The sequence below is a fragment of the Chrysochloris asiatica genome, unplaced genomic scaffold (assembly GCF_000296735.1).
Source record: "Chrysochloris asiatica unplaced genomic scaffold, ChrAsi1.0 scaffold00023, whole genome shotgun sequence".
NCBI classification, from domain to species: domain Eukaryota; kingdom Metazoa; phylum Chordata; class Mammalia; order Afrosoricida; family Chrysochloridae; genus Chrysochloris; species Chrysochloris asiatica.
Genome location: NW_006408541.1, coordinates 17,438,735 through 17,466,018, shown reverse-complemented (window position 1 = coordinate 17,466,018; position 27,284 = coordinate 17,438,735). Strand labels below are relative to the sequence as shown.

The window sequence follows — 27,284 nt, the reverse complement described above, 5'->3', positions numbered from 1 at the left end:
TCCAAGGTCTTCAGGGGCCAACCACCCCCTCTTGGCTTCTAGGCCCCCCACTGCCCCCCAGCGGTCTCAGCCATCAATCACGGCTGTCAGCCGCCCCCACCCCCAACCCTCCAGCGCTGCGTCCCCCTGCGAATAGCACCTCCTGCTTGGCTGACTGCGCTCAGCGCCTTCAACGCTCCCCTGGGCATTGCCTGACCCTCTGGGTGAGATGCCCACAGACGTCTCTGGGGGATGGACTTTGGGTCCCAGGGCTGGAAGAGCAGGGTCTTTCAGGGGCTCACAGCCTTAACGCAGGTCCTCTGGGCCTTGGATCTGAGTGACCGCTTGGGAAGGCTCTAGATGCCAGGGTCCCCATCCTTTGTTTTGGATCACCCTCCATCCTTTGCAGGGCTGAGTGATGTACAGAGGACAGACGACTGGTCATCTCATCCATTTCCCCAGTGGCCCTAGGGGCATCTTATTCCGCAGCTGCCCCGCTTGGGCTGAGGGGGTGAGGGAAGAGGGTTGGCAAAGTTGCAGTAGCGCCAGACATCCCGCATGGCACCCAGGAAACGAAGGGGGCTAGTTTTTATCTGGGATCCCCTTCAGATGCCTACACTCTGAGGATGGGGCTCAGCCGGAGAGAATTTCTCTGTGCTTCCAGACATAGGAGATGTCCAATCCCCCGGCCTTGGTTTTTCTGCTCTGATGTTGGAGCTCCCCTGGCCTTTGGGGTTTCCATGGGGTCTGGGAGGCCTAGAAAAGCACTCGTGTGTATGGGGAGTGCAATGTAGCTGGGAATCCCTTCACTCAAGCCCCTTCCCATCAGTTTCCAGAGTCTAAGTAAAGCGAATGCCACTTCCAGACATTTTTCTCTCGATATAGGGTCCAGCACTCAGAAGTAGAGTGGTTAGGACCTGGTTCAGGCGTCCTGGGCTCCAGAGAGGAAAAAGTCTCCCAGCGGTGCCTGGAGATGGTGGTAGGGGGCGCTAAGGACCTTTTGGACTTCGAAGAGGTTGCCAGACCAAGAGCCCCTGAGGTCTTTGATCCTAGGTCTTGGGGGTGTATAGGGCAGAGATGATGCTAGTTTGGGGAGGAGGGATGGCTGAGTAAGAGGACCCCTCTGGACGAAAGACGAACCCAAGGACTTTGTCCCCATAGGTCTCCTTTTTCCCTTGGTGTCTGATGCCCCCGCCCCCCCCCTCCCAACTGGTCTGGGAATTCCCCTCCCCACGCCCCATGCCCTACGCCCCACCCCCAGTCTGGCCCCAGGTCCCGCGGGAGGCTCCTCTGTCCGCGCCGCTGGCCTGTTTGCTCCCCGGGAGCTCTGGCCGCCGCAGCTTAATTGAAAGCCGATTCGGGCTGAGAGCTCCCAGGGGGCGGGGGCGGGGAGGGCTCAGCCTCCGTCTGGCCCTGCCTCTTGCGCACGCTGCTCCGAGCTCCCATCACCCTGACTCTGGGCCCTGGGGAATCGGGGCGAGTTCCCCCTTGGTTGTCTGCACCTCTGAGAGCTCAATGAAGCGCTTTACCCCTCCCGATCTGTGCGCCCCGCGTTTCAGAGAGGGGACCAAGTCAGCACTGACAGACGAGGTCGGGCGCCTGGTGTCCGACCCAGGCGGCGGGTAGAAAGGCGGGACACAGGGAAGCCTCCTGAGCCGCCCCCTTCCAGGCCCTCATCTCCTGGCCGAAATCCGGCCAGAGTCTGGCTCCGCTCTGCGCGCGGCGTTACATAAGCGGCTGCGGGCGCGTGGCCGGCTCAGCTCGGCGTTGCGCTTTCGGCCCGCGCAGTCGCCATGGAGATCGGCACGGGACTGCCTCGTTGCTGGGTCTCAGGCCTTGACGCCCCCCTTCAGCTCCCCACGCGCTACCGATCCCTGCAAAGGAGGAAAGGATTTTGAGGGGGCGCAAAAGGCAGAGGCGAGGGCCTGGTAGTCCTGGTCCTGAGATTCGATGCCACTGGGAAAGGGACCCAGCCCTAAAAGAGACAGGGCCCTGTATCTTTCAGCTGAGACAGGGGGTGTGGGATGAGGCGCCGGGCTGGGTGGGACACCACGAGTGTTAATAATAATCGTAATCGTAAAAATATCAGTAAGTACCCACAGCAGCAACATTTATGCAACAAGGTATACCCTATATGTAGTTCATTTAATCCTCACTGGCAGCCCTGAGTTTAGCGTGATTGTTATCCCTTTGCATATGAAGTAGCTGAGGCATAGAGCACTAAAGTCACTTGCCCAAAGTGAGGACACAGTCAGTGAAGCTGGGTCTGGGACTTAAGTCTCTTTGGCATTTCTTGTCATGTCATCTCCCTCCATCTAGGGGGTCTCCACCTTGGTGTGGTCTCCACCTTGGTGTGGTGAGAAAGGAGGCATCTTGTCTGCTTTTTAAAAGGAGTTACTCACCTCTCTTAATTCTCCTGTTCTCTGTTCCTAGGCAACTCTTCCGAGATCCTAGGGTCCCTAGAGTCATGAAGGGAATTTACCTACAACAACTTTTTCTTGAGCACCTATTATGTGTTAGGTTTTACAGGAAGGAGTTGTAGGAACTCACATACACATACGGAGGGGAAGAAAGAGGTGGTAGCCCCTTCAGGGAGCAGGAATTCCTGCCTTGATGGGTGAGGAGGAAGTGGTGATAGGGGAGAGTGGGGGCGAGTTTCTCTAGAGCAGATGAGGTGTCACTTCCTTCCTCTCCCCAGTCTTGAGAAAGTCTGGAATTAGGCTTATAACAGAGGGACAGGACAGGTCATGATCTGGGGGTGGGCTCTAGGTGGATGACTAAAGAAGGTTTCCAGGAGGTAGGGAGAAGGAGGATGGGAGGATTTATTTGGACAGATGGAAGTAGGGTGAGAGGGATGTCAGGAGATGCAGGGACCAGGTGATGGAGATTACATGTCTTAACTTCATTTGAGATTTGGTCAATGACAGGTTTTTCCAGGGTCCAGAGAGAACTCTACTGGGAATTAGCCCTGGAACTAGGGAATAGTGATGGCTGGAACCAAGGGAATGTATCTATAGAAACTTATTGCCACTCTCTCTAAAAGGACCCCCTTTTTATGTCCAAGAGACTTTCTCCTTGAAAGATCTCATCCAGGCCCATGACCTCATCTACTTCCTGCACACCTTTACATGGAAGATTCTATCTTTCCTTTCTCCTGAGTCCAGACTGACTCACATATTCAAGTGACCTCTAGACATATCCTCTTGAGTCTTCTAGCCCCTCATCCTCAGTCAAATTCAACATCTTCCCTACCCCAGCCTCCTCTTTTTCCAGTTCTCCCAATTTAGTACCGTCACCCAGCCCATCCTAGAGTCTTCCTCCTCTCCCTTTCTAAACATGTGGCTGTTGTTGTTAAGTGCTGTCAGTGACACTGTATAGGGTTTCCAAGGAGCAGCAGGTGAGCTTGAACTGCCAACCTTGTAGTTCAAGCCGACCTTACTGTCTTGCACATAGCGCTACACCAGGACTCCAAACATGTGGTGTAGAATTTTTACTAAGGATTCTTGAGTCTGCTCGTTGTCCCACCCACTCTGGTGTGCGTTATCACTAACCCTGGACTGTATTATTGAAAGTCTCCTGTTGACTTTTACATTCATCAACTTAAAGCTCGAGTGATTACTCTAAAATATGTATTGTCAGGGCACTTCTTTGTCAGAAACTCTTTAATGACTTCCTATTGTCCTCTGGAAAAGGCCCAAAGTCTTTAACGTGACCTGTTAATCTATTAAGGATCTAGCCCACATTTACTTTCCTAGGCTCACCTTTTCACACCCCCTTACCCATCCTTCAAGGAGTCTTGATGTAGCTGTAGGATAAGCACTGGACCACAATGGCAGTTTGAACTGCAAGGTTGGTGGTTCAAACTCACCAGTCACTCTTCAGAAACCCTATGCAGGATCACCATGAGTGGGAACCAACTTGACAGCACTTAACATCAACAACCACAACCCATCCTTGCACTCCACAACATGGCCCTTCTTCAAGTTCTCGTCAGATCAAACCCCTTTCAGCTCCTTTACTGTGTTCACTCTCACCTCTGGGCCATTGAACACACTGTTCTGTCTGCCTGGTACACTCGTCCGCCTCCCTCCCAGTCTGGCTCTTACTCATCCTTCAGCTCTCAGTCTAAACATCACTTCCTCTGGGAAGCCTTCTGTGACCTCCTGGCTGGGCTGAGTGCCTCCTGTATGTTCCCACAATTCCTTGTTCATCTTTGATCACAGCATTCTGGAATAGATATTGCTGGTTACCTCTTCATCTTCCTTGCCCTTGGGCTCCCTGAGGGCAGGGATGGTGTCAGATTCTGTGTTTTATTCCTTTGTGCCCATCCCAGCACATGCTAAACATCCAAACAATGCATGGGATTGAGGTGAGTGAAGGATGTGGGAGATCTCTGGGGGGAGTCACCTTTCCAAAAGATATTCTTGGTGCCTCAAACTGTGGCATCTCTCTCCCTTCCCCATGGGAAAAAGCATGTCCCTACCCCAAAGCATCAGAATGGGCCCAGTTATGGTCAAGAAGGGGTCCCTAGTCTTGAGGGTGTTCTAGTAAACAAAGTAAGGCCTCCAAGAACAATAACTCACACTTTTATCAAATATCTATCCCAAAGTGTATTAAACTTCTTAGACATGCCAGACATCTAAAATTCTACAAGGGAGGTAGTATGAGCTCTAGTTCTCCCTCCAATGTGCAAACTGAGGTTCAGAGAGTTAACGTGGTCCAAGTAGATGGAGGACAAGCAGTTGGTGCCCGAACCTTGACTCCTCTGCCTTCTCAGGTGATGGCAACCCCAAGGAGAGCAGTCCTTTTATCAACAGCACCGACACGGAGAAGGGAAAAGAGTACGATGGCAAGAACATGGCCCTGTTTGAGGTGGGCTGGTGGGGTGTGGGGCCCCACTCATAATTCATCTTCCCCATCCACCGGCTGCTCCTTCCTTCTCTAGATTACAGTATCCCTTCACATCTCCCTTGGGTTCACCTTCTTCGTTGAGCCTCCCCATCCCACCTTCTCCAACGCTGAATTGACTTCCTCCACCCCCACCTCTCTTTGTAGCTTACCATGCTTTTTCCCCATCTACCTTGCTTAGTTCTCTCTCTTCCTCCCCATCTCATCCAAACCTCAGTGACTTTGTCCACGTCTCCCCACCTGCCTTCTACGTCCAGCTCACCCACTCCCTCTCCTGGGCTCCCAGCCTCCTGACACTGCTTCTTCCCTCTGCAGGAGGAGATGGACACCAGTCCCATGGTGTCCTCCCTGCTCAGTGGCCTGGCCAACTACACCAACCTGCCTCAGGGAAGCAGGGAGCATGAAGAGGCAGAAAACAATGAAGGAGGAAAGAAGAAGCCTGTGCAGGTGGGAGCCTTGGGAAGAAGAACTTGGGAGGAAGGGAGAAAGGATAAGGGAAGGAAATGGACTTTGATGGCGGCAGTGGGGTGGGAGTTGGAGGCTGGTGAAGGGTGTGGATGAGGGTGGAGGTGGAAGGAAGGAGGGAAGGGTTGGTTTGAAGGGTAGGTGATGGAGATGAGAAGGATGGGAGATGGATGATGGGAGCTGGAAGAGATGAAGGGAGGGAATAAATAGGGAAGAGGGATGAAGTTATGGGCTTGGAGAGAAGAGTAGAATGGGTGTTGGAGGGATGGGGAGGCAGAGGGGAATTGATGTGTTGGTAGGGGCTACAGAGGCTAACTCTGGCCTCCCTTCAGGCTCCACGCATGGGCACCTTCATGGGTGTATACCTACCATGTCTGCAGAACATCTTTGGCGTTATTCTCTTCCTGCGACTCACCTGGGTGGTGGGCATCGCAGGAATCATGGAATCCTTCTGCATGGTCTTCATCTGCTGCTCCTGTGTGAGTGACATCCGGCCCCTTGACAGCTGGGCTGTGCAATGGGAGGTGGGAAGGTGGGAGCTTTTTATAGGAACCACTCCTTATGATCTCTGAGATTCAATTAGGTCTAACTGGTCCTTCCTACATCTCATATCATAGGCTTGTCCCTGAGGACTGTTAACCAGGTTTCACCTAGATTTGTGTGTGTGTGTAATTACACAACTAATGAAGACTCATTCCATCGTTGATGAAAAAGACCAATGTAACGAAAAAAAACAGAATTCACCTGTAATCTCACCATAGTCAACATTTTGGTAGATTCAGACTTAAAAAGAAATGGAACTATGTGTCACACACAGCTTTGGAACTGGATGATTTTCAGCTTCTCTAAAATATCAAATACTCACCCAACGCTTGCTTCTTGCCTCATTTCCGTTTCCTCTCACATAACCCTTGAGACCATCCTGCTCGGGAAATAGTCGTGCTGAAGTTACTATGTCCATTTCATAGATGTGAAAACTGAGGCTTAAAGCAGCAGTGTGACTTAACCAGGTCATATGGCTCAGAGGCCAGGCTGGGATTTCCACAGCTCCCTGTTGCTATAGGGAGTGCTCCTTCTGCGCACATGGTGAATAAGAGGTTTGTTTTCTTGACAAGAAGGACTTGGCAGGAGTAGAAGTTGGAACAGGACCAGGGTGAAGCTCAGCGGAAGAGAACTTGCGGGTTTGGCGGGTGTGGACAGGGTAGAGGTCTGGCTGTCGCCCAGGCTACGGCTGCCCCCGCCTCAGCCACCCCTTGGATTCTGTCTCTCCTCACAGACCATGCTGACAGCTATCTCCATGAGCGCCATCGCTACCAATGGTGTTGTGCCTGGTATGTGACTGGGGCTCTAGGAGGGGGAAGGGACCAAGAGGACATTAGAGAAGCATTAATGCAGACCTGGGCTCTGAATGTTTATGGGCTAGGTAAGGGCATTCCTAGTTGGGATGAGGGAGGGAAGCAGTTTTTGGTGTTGAATTGGACTGAGGCAGCCTTCCCCCCCCATTAACCTGGGATGGTGGGGACCATCTTCTTTTCAGAGCCACAACCCGCTTAGAGGAGTACTTAGCAACTTGGTAATTAATTAGTCCTGCAAAATGCAGGTGGAGTTGCTGACTGGGTCTCCTGCCAGACTCCTTTTGTAGGGTTGTAATCTGTGAGGCCCATCTCTGTTACTGAGTGCCCCCTACCCCTATAGCAGCCAGGTCCCATCAAACCTCTCACTGACACTAGGTTCTCTCTGCAGCTGGCGGTTCTTACTACATGATTTCCAGGTCTCTGGGCCCAGAGTTTGGGGGCGCCGTGGGCCTCTGCTTCTACCTGGGCACTACCTTTGCTGGGGCCATGTACATCCTGGGCACCATCGAGATCTTGCTGGTAAGAGGCCCAAGAAGAGGAGGTGTGGGCCTCAGGCTGTCAGACAGCTGATGTGTTCTGATTGGACACCTCCTCTCAGCTTGGTGATCAGAAGGCCAGAGAGGAAGCAGAAGTGATTCTGCTTGTAAAGAGTTCACATCGAGTTGGAGAGACAAGCTACAGTGATTATGTAACATGAACAGCTGTCATTCCTCAGCCACCCAGTGTGCAGCCAGCAGGGTTCCAAGTGCTTTACTATCATTATCTGAAATTCTCATGCAGTTTAAGTACCATTATGCCCATTTTACAAATGAGAAAGCTGAAACTCAGAGAGGTAAAGTGATGTACTCAAGGTCACTCAGCCACCAAGTGGCAGAAGTGGTTGATAAAAGTAAAAATCATGGTCGAATTCATAGTAGGAATGTCACACAGTAGCTGCCATTTTGTGATTGTTCTCCACATGCCAGAGACTATGCCAAGAGCTCTCGGAGTGCTCAGTGTAGGGGGTGGATGACAGAGACTGTGTTGCAAAACAGAAGGGTATAAAGGACCTATGAGGAATGGTGGCTGATGGGAAGTGAGGGTGGGCAGATCACTGCTTAAGAAGCTAGGGTGCCGGGCAGTGTTTGAAAGAGATGGTGTCTGATCTTCCATCCCGATCAGAGGTGGTGGGAACTGCAGAGCGTCCCCTGGCATCCTGACAGTAGAGTTGATATTTGGCAAGCTCCTATTCTGTGGAGTCCTGGTATAGTGGTGGAGGGTAAGCATTGGACTGCAGCCACTCCTTGGAAACCCTATTCAGGGTTGCTATGAGTTGGAATCAATTTGACGGCACTGAACAGTAAGATATATAAATACACACATATCTTTACAAAAATGAGAACGTAAGATATATTCTTTTTTTAAAAACCTGTTTTTAACTCTATAATATGGATAGCTTTTTGAATCAGTCCAATAAATTTGTGTCATCTTTTTAAACAACTCTCTATAAAGGAGCTCTGGTAGCATAATGGTGGTTATGAGTTGGGCTGCTAACCTCAAGGTCAGCAGTTCGAAACTACCAGCCATTCTGTGGGAGAAAGAGGAGGCTTTCTGCTCCCATAAAGATTTATAGCCTCGGAAACCCTTTACAGACTCACTATGAGTTGGAACCAACTCTACAGCATACAAACACCACTACCAGCCGTCTCTATAAGGATAACAGAATTTATTCATCCAGTCTGCTAGGGATGAACATCTGATTTATTTTTACATTTCTATCACAAATTAAAATAGTACCAAATAATCATTAAGAATGATCATTAATGATAAAACAATAGAAATAAATAATAGCTCTCCCATCATGGTAAGATCATTTCTTTTTAACTGCCTAATAGTCTGTGCTTTCCTTAACCATCCCCCAATCACTTGATGTTGTTTCTCATGTTGCACTAGGGCTAGGATGAGCATCTCCTCCCCTCAGAGTCCCTGTCTGTACTTCTCTTGTATCCCTGGGATGATTCTCAGTTGGTCCTTGCTAGGTCACACAGCCTACCTCCTTGCCCTTTTCCCACAGGCTTACCTTTTCCCAGCTATGGCCATCTTCAAAGCCGAGGAGGCCAGTGGGGAGGCAGCAGCCATGTTGAACAATATGCGAGTGTACGGTACCTGCGTGCTCACCTGCATGGCCACCGTGGTCTTTGTGGGCGTCAAGTATGTCAACAAGTTCGCCCTTGTCTTCCTGGGCTGTGTCATCCTCTCCATTTTGGCTATCTATGCGGGGGTCATCAAGTCTGCCTTCGACCCTCCCAATTTCCCGTGAGTGCTGTCCCTCAAAGCCCAAGGCATTGTTCCCCTTTCTCCATGACCTGATGCCAGTCACTCCATACTTCTCATCATCTGACTGGTTGTGGTTTGGGGGCAACTTTTCCTGGAAGGAAAAATGGGATCTCCAGGGTGGGAGTCAACTGGTTGGGTGGACTTAGCAGTTTCTTCCTGAGTGGAAACAGTTTGTGAAGGGGTGAACATTTGCTGGATAGGGACAACTTCTTGGAATGGGGCAACCTCTTGGTGTTAGACAAGTTTTTTTTTAAGATGGAAAAGGACCCAGAAAAGAGGGTCCAGGGGCTCAGATCCATGGTGCTGAAACACGACATGGCACGAAAACAATGGCTCTCCACCTAAGCTGCATATAGAATCATGTGGGAGAAGTATGAGCAAACACTGATGTTGGGGGTTCCACTTCAATTAAATCTGAGTATCTGGCAGTGGGGGCCTGGCTTGTGTGTTGTTCCAAGCTTCCCTGGTGGTTCTATTGCGAAGCCAGGGCATTCGTAGGCCCCTCCCCATCTTCCTCTCTTGATTCTCTCCCTAGGATCTGCCTGCTGGGGAACCGCACACTATCTCACCATGGCTTTGATGTCTGTGCCAAGCTGGCTTGGGAAGGAAATGAGACGGTGACCACGCGGCTCTGGGGCCTTTTCTGTTCCTCCCGCTTCCTCAACGCTACCTGTGATGAGTACTTCACCCGAAACAATGTCACGGAGATCCAGGGCATTCCTGGCGCTGCCAGTGGCCTCATCAAAGGTCTGGGGGAGGGAAGAGGGCTGGACTCCAGGGGACACTGCAGGGATTGTAGGTTAAGCGGTCAGGATTAAGAGGCTTTCCTTGGGTGCAGTTAAATTCAGTTAGTTTTAATTGAGCACCTACTCTGGGCCATACGCTGCCCTTAGCGTCACAAAGAGCAAAAGACGAATAAGAGCTTTCAGATATCTCACCACCTAGTAAGAAAGAAAGTTATCAGTTCAGCTGTATTCGCTAAGCATGTATTAGGTGTGTAACGTTGTGGTGACCACTGGAAACAAAATCAGCGAGTCACAGTCTTGGCTTCAGAAGGCTGGAGACATATGTATTCACGAATAAATTATGGTGTTCACTGATGGACATTCAGTTAAGAACCGCTGCTCTGGGAGTGAGTGATGATGTGTTCCAAGGTGGCAAGACACGTCTTCCTGGACTCACCTAAGAATTTTGAAGGACAAATAGGAGATTTTCGAAATTGTAGACAGAAGACCAGCTTGCCTAAAAACACGCAGACAAAGGAGAGCATACTGTGTGCTTCCAACCACACATAATTTGTTATGACGGGGGTATAAAATACAGAGAAAGGAGGGCAGGGATGAGGCTGGAAAAACTGGAATCAAATTGTGGCTGGCCTTGGAAGCTATGTTGAAGAGTTCAGGCTGTATCCAGTGCCATGAGGAGTCACTGAAGGGTTTTGAGTAAGGGAGGGACATGGTCAGATCTTTGTTTTTGAAGGTTTACTCCGACTACTAGTGCAAATGGGCTTAAAGGAGAGAGAAGAGAGGCAGGGAGGTCAGGAGGAGTCTGATACAGTGAGTCCAGGTGAGAGACACCATGCGCTTCTGAACTTGAATGGTGGGGTTATATTGTGGGATGGAGCAGTGGTTCTCACGGGGAGCACCCCAGCCCCCAACTTCCAGGAAACATTGGTTGTCACAGCTGAAGGGGGCTTCTAATAGGTATAGGCTAAGGTGCGGCTGGAGTCCTGGTGTGGCACTGTGGGTTAATGTGCTGGATTGCAAAGCCAGTTTGAACTGCAAGGTCGGCAGTTCAAGCTCACCAGCCACTTCTCAGAAACCCCCCTATACAGGGTTGCTATGGGTTGGAACCAATTTGACAGCACTTAACAACAACAAAGGTTCTGCTAAACATCCTACAATGCACAGGACTTCCCTCACAGCAAAGAATCATCTGGCCAAAATGTCAGTAGTTTCAAGGTTGAGATGCCCTGGAATGGAGAGGAGGGATGAATTTGAGATAGACTTAGGAGGGTTAATGCTGAGGAGTGGGAGATGGCTTTCATATGGGATGTGGTGCACAGGGAGCCGTTGAGGGCAATAACCAAGATTTCTGAATTGGTGGTAGTGCCATTTACTGAGCTGAGGGGCATGGATTGGAAAGGAGCTGGTTTGGGATGGGTGGTGAGATCAGTCTGATATAGGTGTTCATGTGTCTTTTATCCCACTAAACCGAGCTCTTTGAGGGTAGGATTTACGTCTGATTTATCTGTGAGATGTCCCGCAGGCCCCAAACAGAATTTTAGGAAATGCTTGTAGAAATGGAGCCAAAGTCTAGCAGGGAATGAGATGTGGTTGATTGAGATCCTTATTTATTTATATATTTTTAAAAGTTTATTATGGTAAAATACATATAACATAGAATTTGCCAGTCTAACTACTTTAAGTGTAAAATTCAATGACATTCATAACATTGTACGAACATCACTACTAGCTGTTTCCAAAATGCTTTATTACCCTGAACAGAATAATTGCCTCCTCTCCTCTCCCCCAGGCTCTGGTAACCACTGATTTACTGGTTCTGCACATTTGCCTATTCTAGCAACTTTTTTCCCATGTGTCAGCTTATGTTATCATCCTTATAGGGTACAAGCACACCTTCACACAGCTGCACCAGTGTAAACACTCACAGTAACAAATGACCCACAGCCCGCTGGGGCTCAGGCTGGGGCTGGGGCTGAGAATATATAAGTAGGCTCATGCAATCATTGTCCTGAGTCTGACTTATTTCACGTAGCATAATGTTATAAGAAGGAGCTCTGGTAGCGTAGTGGTTACAAATCGGGCTGCTAACCTCAAGGTCAGCAGTTTGACATTACTAGCTGTTCCGCAGGAGAAAGATGAGGCTTTCTGCTCCCGTAAAGATTTGCAGCCTCAGAAACCCTATGCAGGGTCGCTATGAGTCAAAATCGACTCCACGGCACGTAACAACAACAACAATGTTATAAGGCTCAGTCATATTGTAGCATGCATTAGAACTTCATCCCTTTTATAGGCAGATCACAATTTCATTCTTATTGACCATCACTTCATGCCCACCCAATCTCTGGTCCCAAAGCTCTGGATCATTGTTCCTGGTCCTTCTTCTGAGCATTTCATCTTCCCACAGAGAACCTCTGGAGTTCCTACCTTACCAAGGGGGTGATTGTGGAAAGGCGAGGGATGACCTCTGCAGGCCTGGCAGAGGCAACTCCTGTTGACCTGGACCATCCCTATGTCTTCAGTGATATGACCTCCTACTTCACCCTGCTGGTTGGCATCTACTTTCCCTCAGTCACAGGTGAAGGGGAGATCAACGAGGGAGGATTTGGGATGGGAGTGATGGGTATGAGAAAGGCAGTGATGATATTGGGAATTTCTTAGCCAACAATCCCATAAATAAGCCGGCGCCGACTAACTCCCCATTGGACAAATGAGAGAACTAAGTCAAGAGAAGCCAATAAATTCCCAAGGTCTAAATTCCCAAGGTCTCACACAAGTCCACATGCCAGGACTTCATCCCAGACATCCTGGCTTCAAGGCTGGTGTCCTTTCCTTGGGTTGACTGATCTTCTCCCCTGTCCCTAGCTCCTGTCTTAGCTGTTTCTCTGTTCACAGGGATCATGGCTGGTTCTAACCGCTCTGGGGACCTTCGGGATGCCCAGAAATCAATCCCCACCGGCACCATCCTAGCAATTGCCACCACCTCAGCTGTCTGTATCCTGCACTGCTGGGGCGGGGCCACCTGCGTGGGGAGTGCTCAGAGGCCGGCCACTGAAGTTGCTCCTTCACTTGGCTGGTTCAGGAAGGGTGGGGAGGAAGGGGACACTGCCCTGTGGATTCTCCTTCACCCTCTGCGGCAGACATCAGCTCTGTTGTTCTGTTCGGAGCCTGCATTGAGGGGGTCGTCTTGCGGGATAAGTAAGTAAAGGAATCAGGGCTGGTCCTATTCTAGGGGGCAAAAGACATGGGGGATCTAGTTCTGGGAAGTAGACCTAGGAGGGGGTGCTGAATTCTGTGCAAGGAATCTTGTGGGAGCAAGGTCACAGAGGGCTGGAAGTGAAACTGCCCTAAAAGCTAGCAGGTATAATATGTGCAAAATGACCATTTGGCAAGGTAACTTTCCTGTTTGAAACCCTTTGGGTTTATATAAAATTCCAGGTCAGGTCCCTGAGACCAAAAGCCAGGCCTCCAGGACCTGCCTCCAACATCCCTACTCCCTAAGGATGCTAAGCAGCCAGTGGAAATTGACTTCTGTGATATGAGTCTTGGGTAATGCAAATCATTAAGCAGTTGACTTAATGAAAAGTGGGCACTTTGAACCCACCAGAGATGATGCAGAAGAAAGGCCTGATGATCTACTTCTGAAAGGTCACAGCCTTGAAAACCTTACGGCGCACAGTTCTATACACCTGGGGGCACCATGATTCAAAACGGACTTGGGCACCTTTTTTCTCCCCCTCCTTTTATCTCATTTTATTTGATCATAGACCTTCCACAAGACTGAAAGGGACCCAGCAGGTTATCCAGCACATCTCTTCTTCTGATTCTTGAAGTCCTTCATCAGTGGTCCGTATGGGCGTGCCTCTGCTCGCACACCTCTAGGGACAGAGCTTGCACCACCTACCGAGTCAGCTCCTTCCATTTTAAAGCAGTGTCATTGTTAGAAGGTTTTTTTCTTTGATTCTCACACCATCACAGCATGGCAAAGCAGCGCTCCCATTTTTCAGACGGAGACTCCAAGAATTGGAGATTGGCCATTTACTAGCATCACTATTACTACCATGTTTCAGGCAAACATTTTGCACCTGTTGGCTCGTCTCACCAATCATTTCAAATAGGTTTATAATGATGCTCATTTTACAGCTTAGGAAACTTAGGCTCAGAGAGGTGAAATGACTCGCCCAAGGTCACACTGGCCTGATCAAAAGTTCCTAGGACGTTTGCGGCTTTGTCTTTCCCTTCACCCCTGCAGAGCCTGGTGTACAGTTAGTCCTTCCTGAATTGGTGTGGGAAGACCCACCTGGAAATCCAGGTGGCATTGCTCACTGGACACCTCTTGTCCCTCTGCTGCTTTATTCCAGGTTTGGTGAAGCTGTGAATGGCAACCTGGTGGTGGGGACACTGGCCTGGCCATCGCCTTGGGTCATTGTCATTGGCTCCTTCTTCTCTACCTGTGGGGCTGGACTACAGAGCCTCACAGGGGCTCCACGCCTGCTTCAGGCCATCTCCCGGGATGGCATAGTGCCCTTCCTGCAGGTCAGTATGGGGCACGTGAGGCCCTGAGAGTGGAGAGGAGAGCAGCCCACCCCCAGCAGACCAGTCAGACAGCCCCTTTCCAGAGAGGGCAGGATTGGCCCAAGGCAAGCCTCCAGATGCCTTCCGTACTGTTCTGCTCTGTACCGTTGCTAAGGGAATTGGATGTGCCCTATTTCGGATTTAGTCCATGATCAGCACCATCTCTTTGGGCAGAGTTATCTGTTTTTAGTTGGCAAATGACACTCCTTAGGCCCACTGGTTGGGCAGCCAAAGGGCAAGAAAAGGGTAGATCTCTCCGTGGTGCTGAAAAACAACAGCAAGATTTATGAGTGGCTGTTTCCTGGCCTCCGGATAGTTCCTCTTCCATCTGTCCATTGGAGCTCGTCTCCTTTTCAGGGATCATTTGAACTGGGGAAGCAATAGCAGGATGGGCAAATGCCTACACCCTTGGGTGCCCCTTGAGAATGGGAAACAGAGTATCCTCTCCCTACTTCTCACTGGTTAGTGGATGCCTGCCTTTATGGCACGGGTTCCCAAGACTGAGGAGAGGGACAAGAAGTCTTAAGGTCTCAGACCCCCATGATGGTTGCTCTGTCCCCAGGTCTTTGGCCACGGCAAAGCCAACGGAGAGCCAACATGGGCCCTGCTTCTCACTGCCTGCATCTGTGAAATCGGCATCCTCATTGCCTCCCTTGACGAGGTCGCCCCCATCCTCTCCATGTGCGTGCCTGGTCTCTTGTTCCCTCCATTCCTGGGTCTTCCATCTGTGACCCTTGACAACCTGCCCAAACACTTTCACAACCACAGGAACTTCCCTACTGGTTATAGAAACTCATCTTTTGTTATATATTCATCCCACATGTACTGGGGTGTCTTATGAGATCGTTTGGCCTTTGTTCTATTCCTGAGCATCAGGACATGACTTAGCCACCTCCCCAGTTTCTTTTTCCCCTTTCGTCCTGTATGTCTCTGTGTGGTCTCTACCTCTTCTTCATCTCTATATCTTTTTCGGGGCCTTTCTGTGTTCTAGGTTCTTCCTGATGTGCTACATGTTTGTGAACCTGGCCTGTGCAGTCCAGACACTGCTGAGGACGCCCAACTGGAGGCCACGCTTCCGATATTACCACTGGTGGGTGCCCCACCCTCACCCACCCTGGGGCTATCCTCTCAACTCTACTCTAATCCAAAATTCATCTGAATGATGAACTATCCTCCCAGGTCCCAAGACCCCACACTTGAATAGGACATTCCATTTTCTGCAGCTTCTATACTCTAACTAACAGGAGCTAGATCCTGGAGCGGGTCTCCCCATAGTAACACACAATGTAACACCATCTTAAACAGTATCTGCTATAACCTGCGCCCCCCCCCCCCCCCCAATGCTCAGCTTCTTAGGAGGCTCTTACAGTGTAACCATGGGAGTTAGAAGTCACCCTGACCCTGCACTTGCTGGCTATGAGTACTTGTGCCTCATGGTAACAGCATCTACCTCATAGGGTTCTGGTGAGCACTAGAGTGCTTGGTGTGTGCAAGTTCTCATTATATGGAGGCTGACGTATTACCATTTTATTTTATGCCTCTTCATCCTCACAATAGGCCTGGAGGGGGCAGGGCAGGAATTGTGATGCCTGTCTTACAAATAAGGAAACTTGAGGTTCAAAGGGGAAGGAGGGAGTGGCCCAGGCCACTTAGTAGGACTAGTGTAGAACTGCCCTAGAATCCGGGTTGCCTGACTCCTTCTGTTTGCCAGTGATCTCTTATAGGGGGCAACTCTTCCTGGAAGGTTCTGATTCCAGCTCTCCCCAGAGACTCTGCCTCAGAACCTATCACACCGGAGCTGCTTGGCAGGGTCTAAGGCTCTGGGATAGGGCTGTGGGGTGACTCAAGGTGTTGGGTACAGTATGGGTGATGCCTTGTGTGTGTCCACTCATTAATCCAGAAGATTCCCATATGCCATTGGCACTCTCTGGTTTGACCATAGGCTCCCAGGTCTTGTTCAGGTCCTGCCCCCTCTAACTCTTAGTGTCTGAACCCCGCTCCAGCTTTAGTCCTGCCAGGACTCAGAAGCTGGTCTCCCTTCCATTGTCCAGGACACTTTCCTTTCTGGGCATGAGCCTCTGTCTGGCCCTCATGTTTATCTGCTCCTGGTATTATGCCTTGGTGGCCATGCTCATCGCTGGGCTCATCTACAAGTACATCGAGTACCGTGGGTAAGTGTGGGAAAGAGGGCAGGGTGGGGCTGCAGGATGGGAGGGAGTGAAGAGGGAAGTGGTGACTGGTAATCTGGAGGTGGAGTTGAGATGAGGTGAGGAGTGTGAGGATGGGGTAGAGTAGTGGGGAAGGAACGAGATGGGATGGGTAGGGAGATGGGAAAGGGGAGCAGAGGGAGGGGCAGAGACCTTGAGAAATGGACTGGTTGGTGAAAGAATGGGTTTAGAAAAGAAACACCATAGAAATTTAGCCAAAGTTTACCCAAGTCACATGACTGACGTGACTTGCATGACTCCTTTCTGAGCCTGAGATAGATGGGTCTGCCCTGGAGCTGCCAGTTTACTGGGGACAGTTTTTTGTCACTCCCTGGCTTTCTCTTGACCCTGCTTCCTGGCCCCCAGGGCGGAGAAGGAGTGGGGCGATGGGATCAGAGGCCTGTCTCTCAGTGCTGCTCGCTATGCCCTCCTGCGCCTGGAGGAAGGACCCCCACATACCAAAAACTGGAGGTGAGTGGAGGGGTACGTGTGTGAGAGACTCAGGAGGGAAAGGAAGGGGGCTGGGTCATATCCGTCCTACTAGTTTTGTGAAGTGTCCCCTCCATGATGTTTCCTTAATGTCTCTTCACTGAAACCCAGCCTTGTCCAAGTCCTTCTCACCTACAACACCCAGGGCTCAGTTGCGTTCCAGACATTTGTTTTCCAAACCCCACTCTCCAAGCCAACCTCCTGACATCCGTCTATCCATTTATCCATCCATCCATCATTTTATTCACCTATCCTTTTATCCATCCATCCATCCATCCATCCATCCATCCATCCATTTACCCACCCACCTATCCATCCATCAATCCATTCCATTTGTTCAAAAAAGCGTATGAATGTAATGAATGTATGATATGTGCCTAACCCTCTTCTAGTTTCTGGGAATATAGTGGTCTCACAGTGCTGCTAATAAGACATACAAAGGCCGATAAATGTAGTGTCATATAGCACTTGTTCTAAGAGAGGAAGAATCCTTCACTTCAGGAGTTATAGGAGCTCTTAGGCTCTCTAGGTTAATAACATAATCCCTCCCTTTTATTCACGTGTAAATCAAGGACCTGAGAGGGCCTCAGAGGCCATGGAAAGCAAAATCTTCGCCTCCCACCTCTCAGCCCAGGGTGCTTTCTAACTGATGCTCAATCCCTTCTTCACCTTGTTAAGGTTCACTTTGCCAGGATAAAGGCCCAGAATTCTGAACTATGCCTAGGACATGTTGGCTTGTCTTTGATGATGTTTACTAAATTGCAGCGTCCAGATTATTTCTATTTGGATTATTTGTATATGAATTCTCAAATTTGTTCAGAGAATGCTTATTAAATTGATGGGTGGATGGGATGGCTAGCTGAATAAGTAAATGAAAGTATAAGTAGATGGATAAATGTCTGTACATATGGGAGGATGGTTGGGTGAATCGATGGATGAGTGAACAAATGGTGGGTAGGTGGATTGTGGATAGTTGACTGAATAATAGATGGGCAGGCAAATGAATATGGATGTATGAGTGGATGAGTGAAGAATAAAGGAGATGGGTAGGTGGATGAATGGATGGATAGATGAGTGGGGTGAATTGATGGATGGGAGGGTTGGTGGATGGATGTGAGAAGGGAGATGAGTTGATATTCAAGAAAATGAATGGATGGGTATATAAGAGGCTGGCTGGCTGGTTAGGTGAATTGGTAAAGAGTGTATGGTTGGGTAGATGGTGAATGGATCATGTGACTCTGCCCTCTGCAGACCACAGCTGCTGGTGCTGGTGCGTGTAGACCAAGACCAGAACGTGGTGCACCCACAGCTGCTCTCATTGACCTCCCAACTCAAGGCAGGGAAGGGCCTGACCATCGTGGGCTCTGTCCTTGAGGGCACCTTTCTGGACAACCATCCCCAGGCCCAGCGGGCAGAGGAGGTGAGTAGAGACCCTGGGGGAGTGAGGGAAGGCCAGGGCAGTCTTAGCCCTCTGTGCTTTCCTTCCTTGCCTGGGGGACCAATGGGGGCCCAGGCTTTCATGTCCTCCTCCTTAGAAGAGGAACCTAAGGGCTCAGAGAATGAGTGTTTTAGAATCCAACGCACAGAACCAAAGTCTATCAGAAGCAGAGGGACCCATTTTATGGATAAGGAATTGAGGCTTAGACAAGTGAGGTCACTTATTTAGGACAGAAAACTGAGACTCAAACGTAGGACTACGTGACACCACCTCCTCCTGCTAAAGCATGAACCTTTCAGAGTGTTTCACATCTGAAGGCTTCTTAGATTCCCCACACCATTTGGGGTATGCAGGATTAGGCTTCACATTCAGCACAGGAGGAAACAGGCTCAGAGAGGGAAAGGAATTTGGCGAAAGTCACACAGCTGGCTGGAGGCATAGTTACGATTTGAACCCAGCTCCTTAGCTCCTTGTCACATACTCTTGTCCCCATACACTGGGCCAGGATTCCAGCCTGGTGCCCTGGAGCACAGTGCAGAGCCAGTGTGACCAGCATTAAGTTGTCACTAAGTGATACCCAGACTTGGTAGATAGCAGAGGAAGTGGGTTCTGTCTGGGATTCAGGCTGTTCCATCCTTAGGGCTGTGGCTTGGAGTAGAAAGAAGAAAAGGGGCCTGAGAAAGGAGAGGTGAGACATGGGAGGGACTCCTTAATGGCTTGTGACAGTTGGTGGTTCTGCCTCACTGGGCCCAGATCTGGAGGCCTCAAGCCCTCAGTTCAATATAACATGTAGTGGCTGAGGATGTGCTCTGTACCAGGTACTGGGCATGGGTGTGCAATGGTGGTGGTGGTGGGAGGAGATGTTTAAGAACAAGACCCAGCCCTAAAGATGGCCACAGGCTAGTGGGGAAAGACAGAACATACCCAGAAGGCTCTTAAAGATGTCAGTGTTTGCTAAGTGCCGTGTTAGAAATTAAAACATGAAGGTGACACAATGTGGAAAGTATTTACAGTAAGCCAGGCACTGTGCTAAGCTCTTACAGATAATGTATCATATAATCCTCCCTATTCCTAAATGGCATGACCTCCGTTTGACAGACGGGAAAACTGGGACTCAGCCAAGTTAGCCAGTTTTCCTAAGGTCACACAGTCAGGAAGCCTTTGCTTTCTCTGGTTTCGGGGTTAAGAGTGTGGCAGCTGGAGTCAGACTTCTCGTATGTGAACCCTCACAGTAATGTCCCAGGAAGAGCTGCCCCTCTAAAGGACTACTGGGAAAACAAACTGAGCTCTGGAATGGGAGTCTGACCACCTGGATTCTAGTCCTATGTCCATGAGAGTCTTCCTGGTTGATGTTGAGCCAGTCCCTTCCCTGCTTTGAGCCTCAGTTTCCTTCTTTGTAGAACAAGCATGATAATTTCTGACCTGCCCACGGTCACAGGTCTATTGTCAAATAAAGAGCCACTTCAATTTCCTCATCAGTAAAATGGGAGCAGTAAGGTATCTCCCCCATAGTGCATATTATGTGTACTCAAAATGCTTATGATTATACTACTTTTAACTGTTGTTAAAAAAAATTGGCCATACAAAAAAGCCCAGTTTAATTCTAGTGTGGGTGTGGGGTGGAGTCTGAAGGAGGTGGCGTTTGGGTTGGGTCAGGCCGAGTGTAATATACAAGGAAGGATGGACATCTCAGGCAGGGGGACTGACTATGGGAGCAGCAAAGGGAGGGTGGTTGGAGCCTTGATTGACAGGTAAAGAACAGGACCACACATGGTTCTCGAGTCAGGGACTGATATGCCCAGAGTTGAACTTCAGGAAGAGCTAGAGAGACAGAGGGAGAGATTGGATAGGGAGGCTGCAAGGGGCGGGGCCAGGGCAGAGAGACTGAGTCTGGTCCTTGTCTGGCCCTAGTCCATCCGGCGCCTGATGGAGGCAGAGAAAGTGAAAGGCTTCTGCCAGGTAGTGATTTCCTCAAACCTGCGTGACGGCGTGTCTCACCTGATTCAGTCCGGGGGTCTTGGGGGGCTGCAGCACAACACCGTGCTTGTCGGTTGGCCCCGAAACTGGCGTCAGAAGGAAGACCATCAGACTTGGAGGAACTTCATCGGTAATGACAGTTGGCAGGCTGTGGTGAGGCTGGGGTGGTAGTGGGGAGCGGCATGCCCATCTCTTCCAGCATCTGCTTCTTTGGGTCTGAGGGACCACTCCCAGGCATGATGAGTGTGGACTGGGCACATGGAGGTGATGGCATTTGAAGCTGAGCATGGGGCCAGCCATGAACCAAATAGACACTTGGCTGTTGTGACACTCAGTGTCCTGAAAGGGAGACAGTTCTGGGCAGTGGGAAAGCCACAACTTTGATGTCACAGAAGCCTGGTTGAATTCTCAGCTCCGGGACTTCTTAAAGCTGTGTGATTGTGTGCATGCAGGTGGCTCATCCTCTCTGGGCATTAGCTTCCTAGGTAATAGTTATTCTTAGCACTATAATGTAATTTTTATACCAGTAACGTGCTTGCTTGCTATACATATTTTGTAAAACATGCAGCCTCCTCATGCACTTGTTTCCCGGACATGCTGTGTGTATTATATATATGTGTACACTGTTTACATGAGTGTGTTATATGCAAAAAATGCAGTAACGTTTAACTTATTAAGGGTGGTGGTGGTGGTTATGTGCCGTGGAGTCGGTTCCGACTCATAGTGACCCTGTATAGTGTTTCCAAGGCTGTAAATCTTTACGGGAGCAGAATGTCTCATCTTTCTTCCATGAAACAGCTGGTAGTTTTGAACTGCTAACCTTATGGTTTGCAGCCAGATTCGTAGCCACTACGCTACCAGAGCTCCTTATGACACTGTTATCTCCATTTTATTGGTTGTGAAACAGAGGAATTTGCTGCAGTCACATCGCTAGTAAGACAGGATTTGAACCAGCCTAGAGCTGTACTGTTAACTCCAGGCTCTTTTGTCTCTACAGTACATTTGTCATTGCTGTAAGATTGCCACACGGTTCATTATTAGGAGAAGGCAGGAGGCATTCTGGAGGTCTAGGAGGTTGCGGGAGTTGCCCAAGTCCAAACAACAAACAAGTGATGAGGTCAGGTAGATGTTAGCTTTCTGGCCACTCAACCCAGAGCCCAGGCCAGGTGGGGTGGGGTTCTAGGTGCCTGGAGCCCCTGGAGCTGTTGCTGGGTGCCAGGATAGGATTTCACCCACTGCCATCAAGTTGATTTCAACTCACAGTGACCCTGTCTATATAGGCTTTCTGAGACTAAATCTTTACGGGAGCAGACAGCTTCATCTCTTCTTCTGAGGAGTGTTCTGGTGGGTTTGAACTGTTGATCTTGGGGTTTGCAGTCCAATGCCTAATCATAGCACCACCAGGGCTAAAGAGGGGACTAGAGTCACGGTTTCTCCCTCTGGTCCTCTCCTTGGCCCCTCCTAGAGCTGGTCCGAGAAACCACAGCTGGCCACCTGGCCCTGCTGGTCACCAAGAATGTTGCCATGTTTCCTGGGAACCCTGAGCGCTTTTCTGAGGGCAGCATCGACGTCTGGTGGATCGTGCATGATGGTGGCATGCTCATGTTGCTGCCTTTCCTGCTGCGCCACCACAAGGTGGGTGTGCACATGTACGTGTGTGTCCATCAGTATGTGTGCACGAGTGTTCATGTCCATGTTCACGTCTTTGTGTGCACAGGAGCACATGGATGTGTGTGTATATATGTGTGTGCATCACATCCATGGACGAGGCCCATCGCCTCTGACCAGAACCAGCCTTTCTGTGAACTTACTTCCTTGTGAACTCTGGAAAGAGTCACCTGATGTGTTAGGAGCTGAGTGTGTCTCCCTTCTAGGTGCCCTTGCATTTTAAAGGCGAGCAATACCTAACCCAAGCAAGCGATGATTCCTTGTGGAAACCTCAGACCTAAGCAGGGGAGTTTTTGTAGGAAGTGGCTGCCGAGAAAGAGGGATTATGGTCTGCGTGTGTGTGCCGGAGGGAGGAGGAGGGGGCAGAGTCTTTTTTAGGTTCTGACCCTTGATCTCACTTCATGGGTCCCCCATCTCCTCGTAGGTCTGGCGGAAGTGCAAAATGCGTATCTTCACGGTGGCCCAGATGGACGATAACAGCATCCAGATGAAAAAGGACTTGACCACATTCCTGTACCACTTACGCATCACCGCAGAAGTCGAGGTGGTGGAGATGGTGAGGCCTCAGGAACCTCCCCAAAGCTTTGGAGTCCCACCGGAGCCTCTTTCCCCTGGGCCCTGGCACCCAATAGGGCATCCTCAGTGGCCATCAGCTTAAGGCACTGGGTCCCTTCCTTCCCTCATCTGAATTCCTGCCTCATATATCCATCCACCTGGGAATTGATCCATCCATCCCTCTGCATCATAAGCACAAACATGTCAGCTAGCACTCCTCATAGGGTAGGGACTCTGCTATACACGTTGGATAGGTTTATTGTCACATAATCTGTGAGACAGACATCACTGTTCACACCATTTTCATTTTAGAGACTAGGAAATCAAGGCAAAGAAAGTCATGTGTCCCCTAACACAAAGGAAACAACAGGGCCAGAATTCATACAGGCCGGCTGGCTCTAGAGCGAGTCCATGTTTCTAACAATTACACTGCAGAGTCTCTCATCCACCCACCCCCCTTGGGTTATTTCTCCATCCACCCACCCCTCTGTATATTCATGAATCTATCTCCCCATATCTCCATTAATTTATTCCCTCACCCCCTCACCTATCCATTCATCCATGTATGTATTCATTCATCCCTTGGTTCCTTTGAAAACTTCTTCCTTTTCTCCATTTACTCCATTCACCCAGGTAATGAATTAATCTACTCATTCATTAATTCTTTTGTTCACACATCTGGTCCTGTACTGGGCTGAGGAGGGAATGAGATGAACTTCCTTCCCGGAGCATCATCCTTTGCTCCATCCTCGCCTCCCCACACCCTTGATTAAACTAGGTCATTGGTTAAGGCAGGAGAAAGGGGGCTCTGCCTCCCTCCTCCATGGCCTTGCACTTCTCCATTTCCTCTCACCCTGTCCCTGCCCCCATCTTCCCACAGCATGAGAGCGACATCTCAGCTTACACCTACGAGAAGACGCTGGTGATGGAGCAACGCTCCCAGATCCTCAAACAGATGCATTTAACCAAGAACGAGCGGGAACGGGAGGTGAGGTTGTTCTGGCTATGCTCTGAGGAGAACGTCAAGCTGATGTTGGCATTGGTTCTTCTCAGGTTTGGGATGACTCAGGACAGACAGACATTCCTGACCACTGGCTCTGCCACGTTTACTTTGCAGCATTGCTTATCACCCTTACTCCCCCACCCCAGACCCTGGGCTCCAGAAGTGAGGAACATACTGTAGCCACACCTCCCAAGCCCATCCCCACCCCCCAGGATTCAGAAGGGACCTGGGCATGGCTGACAGATTCCCTTCTGTATGTGATTTCTGCTGTTACTGTTGTTGAGTGCTGTTGAGTCAATTCGGAGTCATAGCGGCCCCCAGCAGCAGAGTGAAATTCCCCAGAGGCTCTTCTAGACTATAACCTTTAGGGGGCACACTGCCAGGCCTGTCTCCGGGGGAGTCACTGGGTGGGTTTGAACTGCCAGCCTTTTGGTTAGCAGTCAAGCGTTTAACCATTCTCCTTCAAGGGAGAATATAATATAAGTGGCCGAGTCCCAGTGCGGGGACAAGGACTCATATGCTAGACCCTCAGAGAGTGAATAACATGGATGTTTAGGGATATAGAGGAAGGGTGAGGCTTGGAGAAACATCTCCTAGGCTGTAGTTGATCAATTCTCAGGGGTAGTGGTGATGATCCCCACCCCTCAGGTGTGGGTAATGTGGGAGTATGATTGAAGAACCCCATTCAGAGTGTGGTTGTGGTTGTAGATGTGAGGGAAACGAGTGATGGTGTCTCAGGGGTAGAGACAGAAGCATGCCTGAAGGTGGGTAACAACAGGTGGTTTGGGGAATGGGTGGCAGATAACATAGGGGAGCATGACAGATCATGAATGTTGAGTCCCCTAGGTATGGATAATATAGTTCTCAGAATGTGTTGATGGCTTGTCAAGGAATGAATGAGTGGTGGGTGCCCCTTTGAGCTGGGACAGATAGGGGTGTTATCCAGGGGTGATAGTGAAAATTTGAGGAGACAGCATATGTATGACCAACCAGAACTGACCCTGGACCAGAGCGCTGGGGGAGCCGCTTGATGGTTACAACCTTTTGGTTGCTGGATGGTGGGGAGGGCTTAGGGTGGCCAGACTTGTGGGGCCTGTGGCTCTTTGGTGTGGAAACATTGCAGTGTTGTTGATAGCTGATACAGTTCCAGAACGTGTGTCCCGGCTGAGCGTCAGCTTCCATGCTAACTCTTTGCAGAGCATGGGTGGTGACTTCCAGCAGAGCTGGTGCCAACCTGTGTCACTCCCTAGATCCAGAGCATCACAGATGAGTCTCGAGGCTCAATTCGGAGAAAGAATCCAGCCAACACTAGGCTCCGCCTCAATGTCCCAGAAGAGACAGCTGGTGATAGTGAGGAGAAGCCAGAGGAGGAGGTATGGAACTGGGAGACTCTGGGACTGGCCACTAGAAGCAAACCCTTTGGCCTTCAAAGAAATCATCTGTGTCCTTTCATTCATTCCTCAGGTGCAGCTGATCCATGACCAAAGTGCTCCCAGCTGCCCCAGCAGCTCCCCGTCCCCAGGGGAGGAGCCTGAGGGGGAGGGGGAGGCAGACCCTGAGAAAGTGCATCTCACCTGGACCAAGGACAAGTCTGCAGCCGAGAAGAACCAGGGTCCCAGCCCTGTCTCCTCTGAGGGCATCAAGGACTTTTTCAGCATGAAGCCGTACGGGCCTGGGGACTGAGGGCTGGGGGATAGGGGGAGCCCAAAGAGGCTTTCCTCTCCACCATAAAGTAAAAAGCAGGAGTCCTGGACTAAGTGGTCTGGAGACCCAGCCCTGACATACTTTGGCTTCCTCAACTAAGGCCTTGGTGGTTCCAGCTGACTGTTAGGGGTCAGAACTCCGGGGGGCAGGCAGGGGAAAGATGATGGATGTGGGGACTGGGTGACTAGCTCAAGCCCCCAGCCTCTCCCTCCTCTCTTGACCTCTCTCCTTTTCTTTCTTCTTCTCTTTGCTTTCCTTGTGTTTCCTGAAGGGAATGGGAGAACTTGTAAGTATCTCAGAGTTGTTTTCATACTCTTCCGGGTTGACCAGGGCTGTGGTCACTCCATCATGAATCCCCAATTTGCACTCAGTCGAGCTTAGAGAGGTCTGAGCTTGGTGATTCCTGATTTGCAAGGAACAGGTCTCAGCAGTCCAGTCTGGCTGGGATGGGGAGGGTGACTGAGTCTATCGCTCTCCTCCCCCTCTCCTCGTCTTCCCCCAGGAATCAGTCCAACGTGCGGCGCATGCACACGGCCGTGCGGCTGAATGAGGTGATTGTGAAGAAATCCCGAGAAGCCAAGCTTGTTTTGCTCAACATGCCGGGGCCTCCCCGCAACCGCAACGGTGACGAAAATTGTATCCTTGAGTTAAAATTGGCAGGGTCCCGTTCCGGAAGAAAGGCAAGGGCGAGGGAGATGTGGACTTCTGGGTAGCCAGGTCCTGGCCCTGGGCTGGAGGAGCTGAGCTAGGCTTGCTTCAAGATCAGTACCTTGGACAGGGATGCGGGCACAGGAGTCCCAGGACAGCGGCTTGCTGCCCGATTCCACCACTTGGAGCTGGTCTTTCTCCTTGACGCGTGATCAGATATGGAGTTCCTCGAGGTCCTCACCGAGCACCTGGATCGGGTGATGCTGGTCCGCGGCGGTGGCCGCGAGGTCATCACCATCTACTCCTGAGAGCTAGGACCTGACACCTGGGCCGAGAGCGTCCGGCCCGCGGCCCTGGAGCCCTCGCCGCGCCCCCCCGCCGCTGTCACCGTTTACATACAGACCCTGTGCCCGCGCCCCGGTCCCCTTCCCTGCTGCCTGACGCCCAAGGCCGCGCCCGTTGGGGCTGACCTGGATGGAGAGGACGGCCCCCGTGGCTCCGGTCTGCTGGCCCGGCTGCGCTGCCCTTTTTCTGAGCCCGACCTTGCCCCGCCAGAGGAGACGCTGCAATAAAGGGCGGGAGGAGGCTTGGCCACAGGGGACTCCTGGCCGTCAGCGCGGCCCCTCCCCATCTGGGCGGGACCTGGGCCCGCTCCGACCCCCTGTGGTCCCTGGCGCCGCCCCGGGAGTGCCGGATGGCGGAGACCGCCAGTGGCCCACCGCTAGCTAGTGTCTCCGCTCTCCCTTTCTGCGGAGCGCCGGGGGCCGGTCGGGCCTATACATAGTGTACAGGAGACACCGCGTGTATTTTTAACGTCCCCATATTTATGTGACTAGAAGCGCAACGGACTTCTCTTCTCGCCACCGTGGAGTGCGCCCGCTGGGGCTGAGGCCTCGGGAAGCTGGGTGGTCCTGGACGTTGGAGAGTAAAAGTGCTGTAGGCCCAGGTGGGGGTCTTGGTCCTCGCCCCAGCGCCGCTCTCGCCGCTTAACCCTTGCTGCGCGCCCTTGGCTTCTGACCCTTTGCTCCATCCAGGTTTTTTTAGGAGGAGGTGAGCGAAGGGTCCAACCTGTCTGGACTCGCCTCCCAGCGGAGCATTTCCACTGCGGATGCAGAGACACGCACAGTCTCTTCTCGGCTCTTCTATAAGCTGGGCCAGAACCTGAGAGGTGATCCTAGCCGGGAGAGAAACCTAGAAAGCCCCGCCCCGGTGCCTTCGCAGGGGGAGTAGGCGTCTCTCCGGTCGGCTGCTACC

At 50.8% G+C, this 27,284-nt stretch overlaps 1 protein-coding gene across 2 annotated transcripts in view; it reads left to right on the top strand.

The window, feature by feature from the left end:
• The window catches only part of SLC12A5 (solute carrier family 12 (potassium/chloride transporter), member 5), a 34,969-nt gene extending 8,338 nt beyond the window's left edge, over positions 1 to 26,631 (top strand). Inside the window, exons 2-26 of one of the 2 annotated variants that reach the window (XM_006839233.1) lie at positions 4,757 to 4,851; positions 5,203 to 5,334; positions 5,685 to 5,831; positions 6,629 to 6,683; positions 7,096 to 7,226; positions 8,761 to 9,002; positions 9,559 to 9,770; positions 12,174 to 12,344; positions 12,662 to 12,760; positions 12,907 to 12,964; positions 14,128 to 14,302; positions 14,904 to 15,022; positions 15,333 to 15,431; positions 16,393 to 16,512; positions 16,915 to 17,019; positions 18,289 to 18,457; positions 20,387 to 20,582; positions 21,918 to 22,087; positions 22,545 to 22,676; positions 23,556 to 23,663; positions 24,929 to 25,051; positions 25,143 to 25,342; positions 25,654 to 25,668; positions 25,885 to 26,018; positions 26,247 to 26,631. In XM_006839233.1, coding sequence (XP_006839296.1) covers positions 4,757 to 4,851; positions 5,203 to 5,334; positions 5,685 to 5,831; positions 6,629 to 6,683; positions 7,096 to 7,226; positions 8,761 to 9,002; positions 9,559 to 9,770; positions 12,174 to 12,344; positions 12,662 to 12,760; positions 12,907 to 12,964; positions 14,128 to 14,302; positions 14,904 to 15,022; positions 15,333 to 15,431; positions 16,393 to 16,512; positions 16,915 to 17,019; positions 18,289 to 18,457; positions 20,387 to 20,582; positions 21,918 to 22,087; positions 22,545 to 22,676; positions 23,556 to 23,663; positions 24,929 to 25,051; positions 25,143 to 25,342; positions 25,654 to 25,668; positions 25,885 to 26,018; positions 26,247 to 26,338 — 3,299 coding nt within the window. In that variant the 3' untranslated portion in view covers positions 26,339 to 26,631. The remainder of the gene's footprint in view (positions 1 to 4,756; positions 4,852 to 5,202; positions 5,335 to 5,684; positions 5,832 to 6,628; positions 6,684 to 7,095; positions 7,227 to 8,760; positions 9,003 to 9,558; positions 9,771 to 12,173; positions 12,345 to 12,661; positions 12,761 to 12,906; positions 12,965 to 14,127; positions 14,303 to 14,903; positions 15,023 to 15,332; positions 15,432 to 16,392; positions 16,513 to 16,914; positions 17,020 to 18,288; positions 18,458 to 20,386; positions 20,583 to 21,917; positions 22,088 to 22,544; positions 22,677 to 23,555; positions 23,664 to 24,928; positions 25,052 to 25,142; positions 25,343 to 25,653; positions 25,669 to 25,884; positions 26,019 to 26,246) is intronic. The other variant, XM_006839232.1, reaches the window with a different exon arrangement.
• The last annotated feature ends 653 nt before the right edge of the window (positions 26,632 to 27,284 follow it).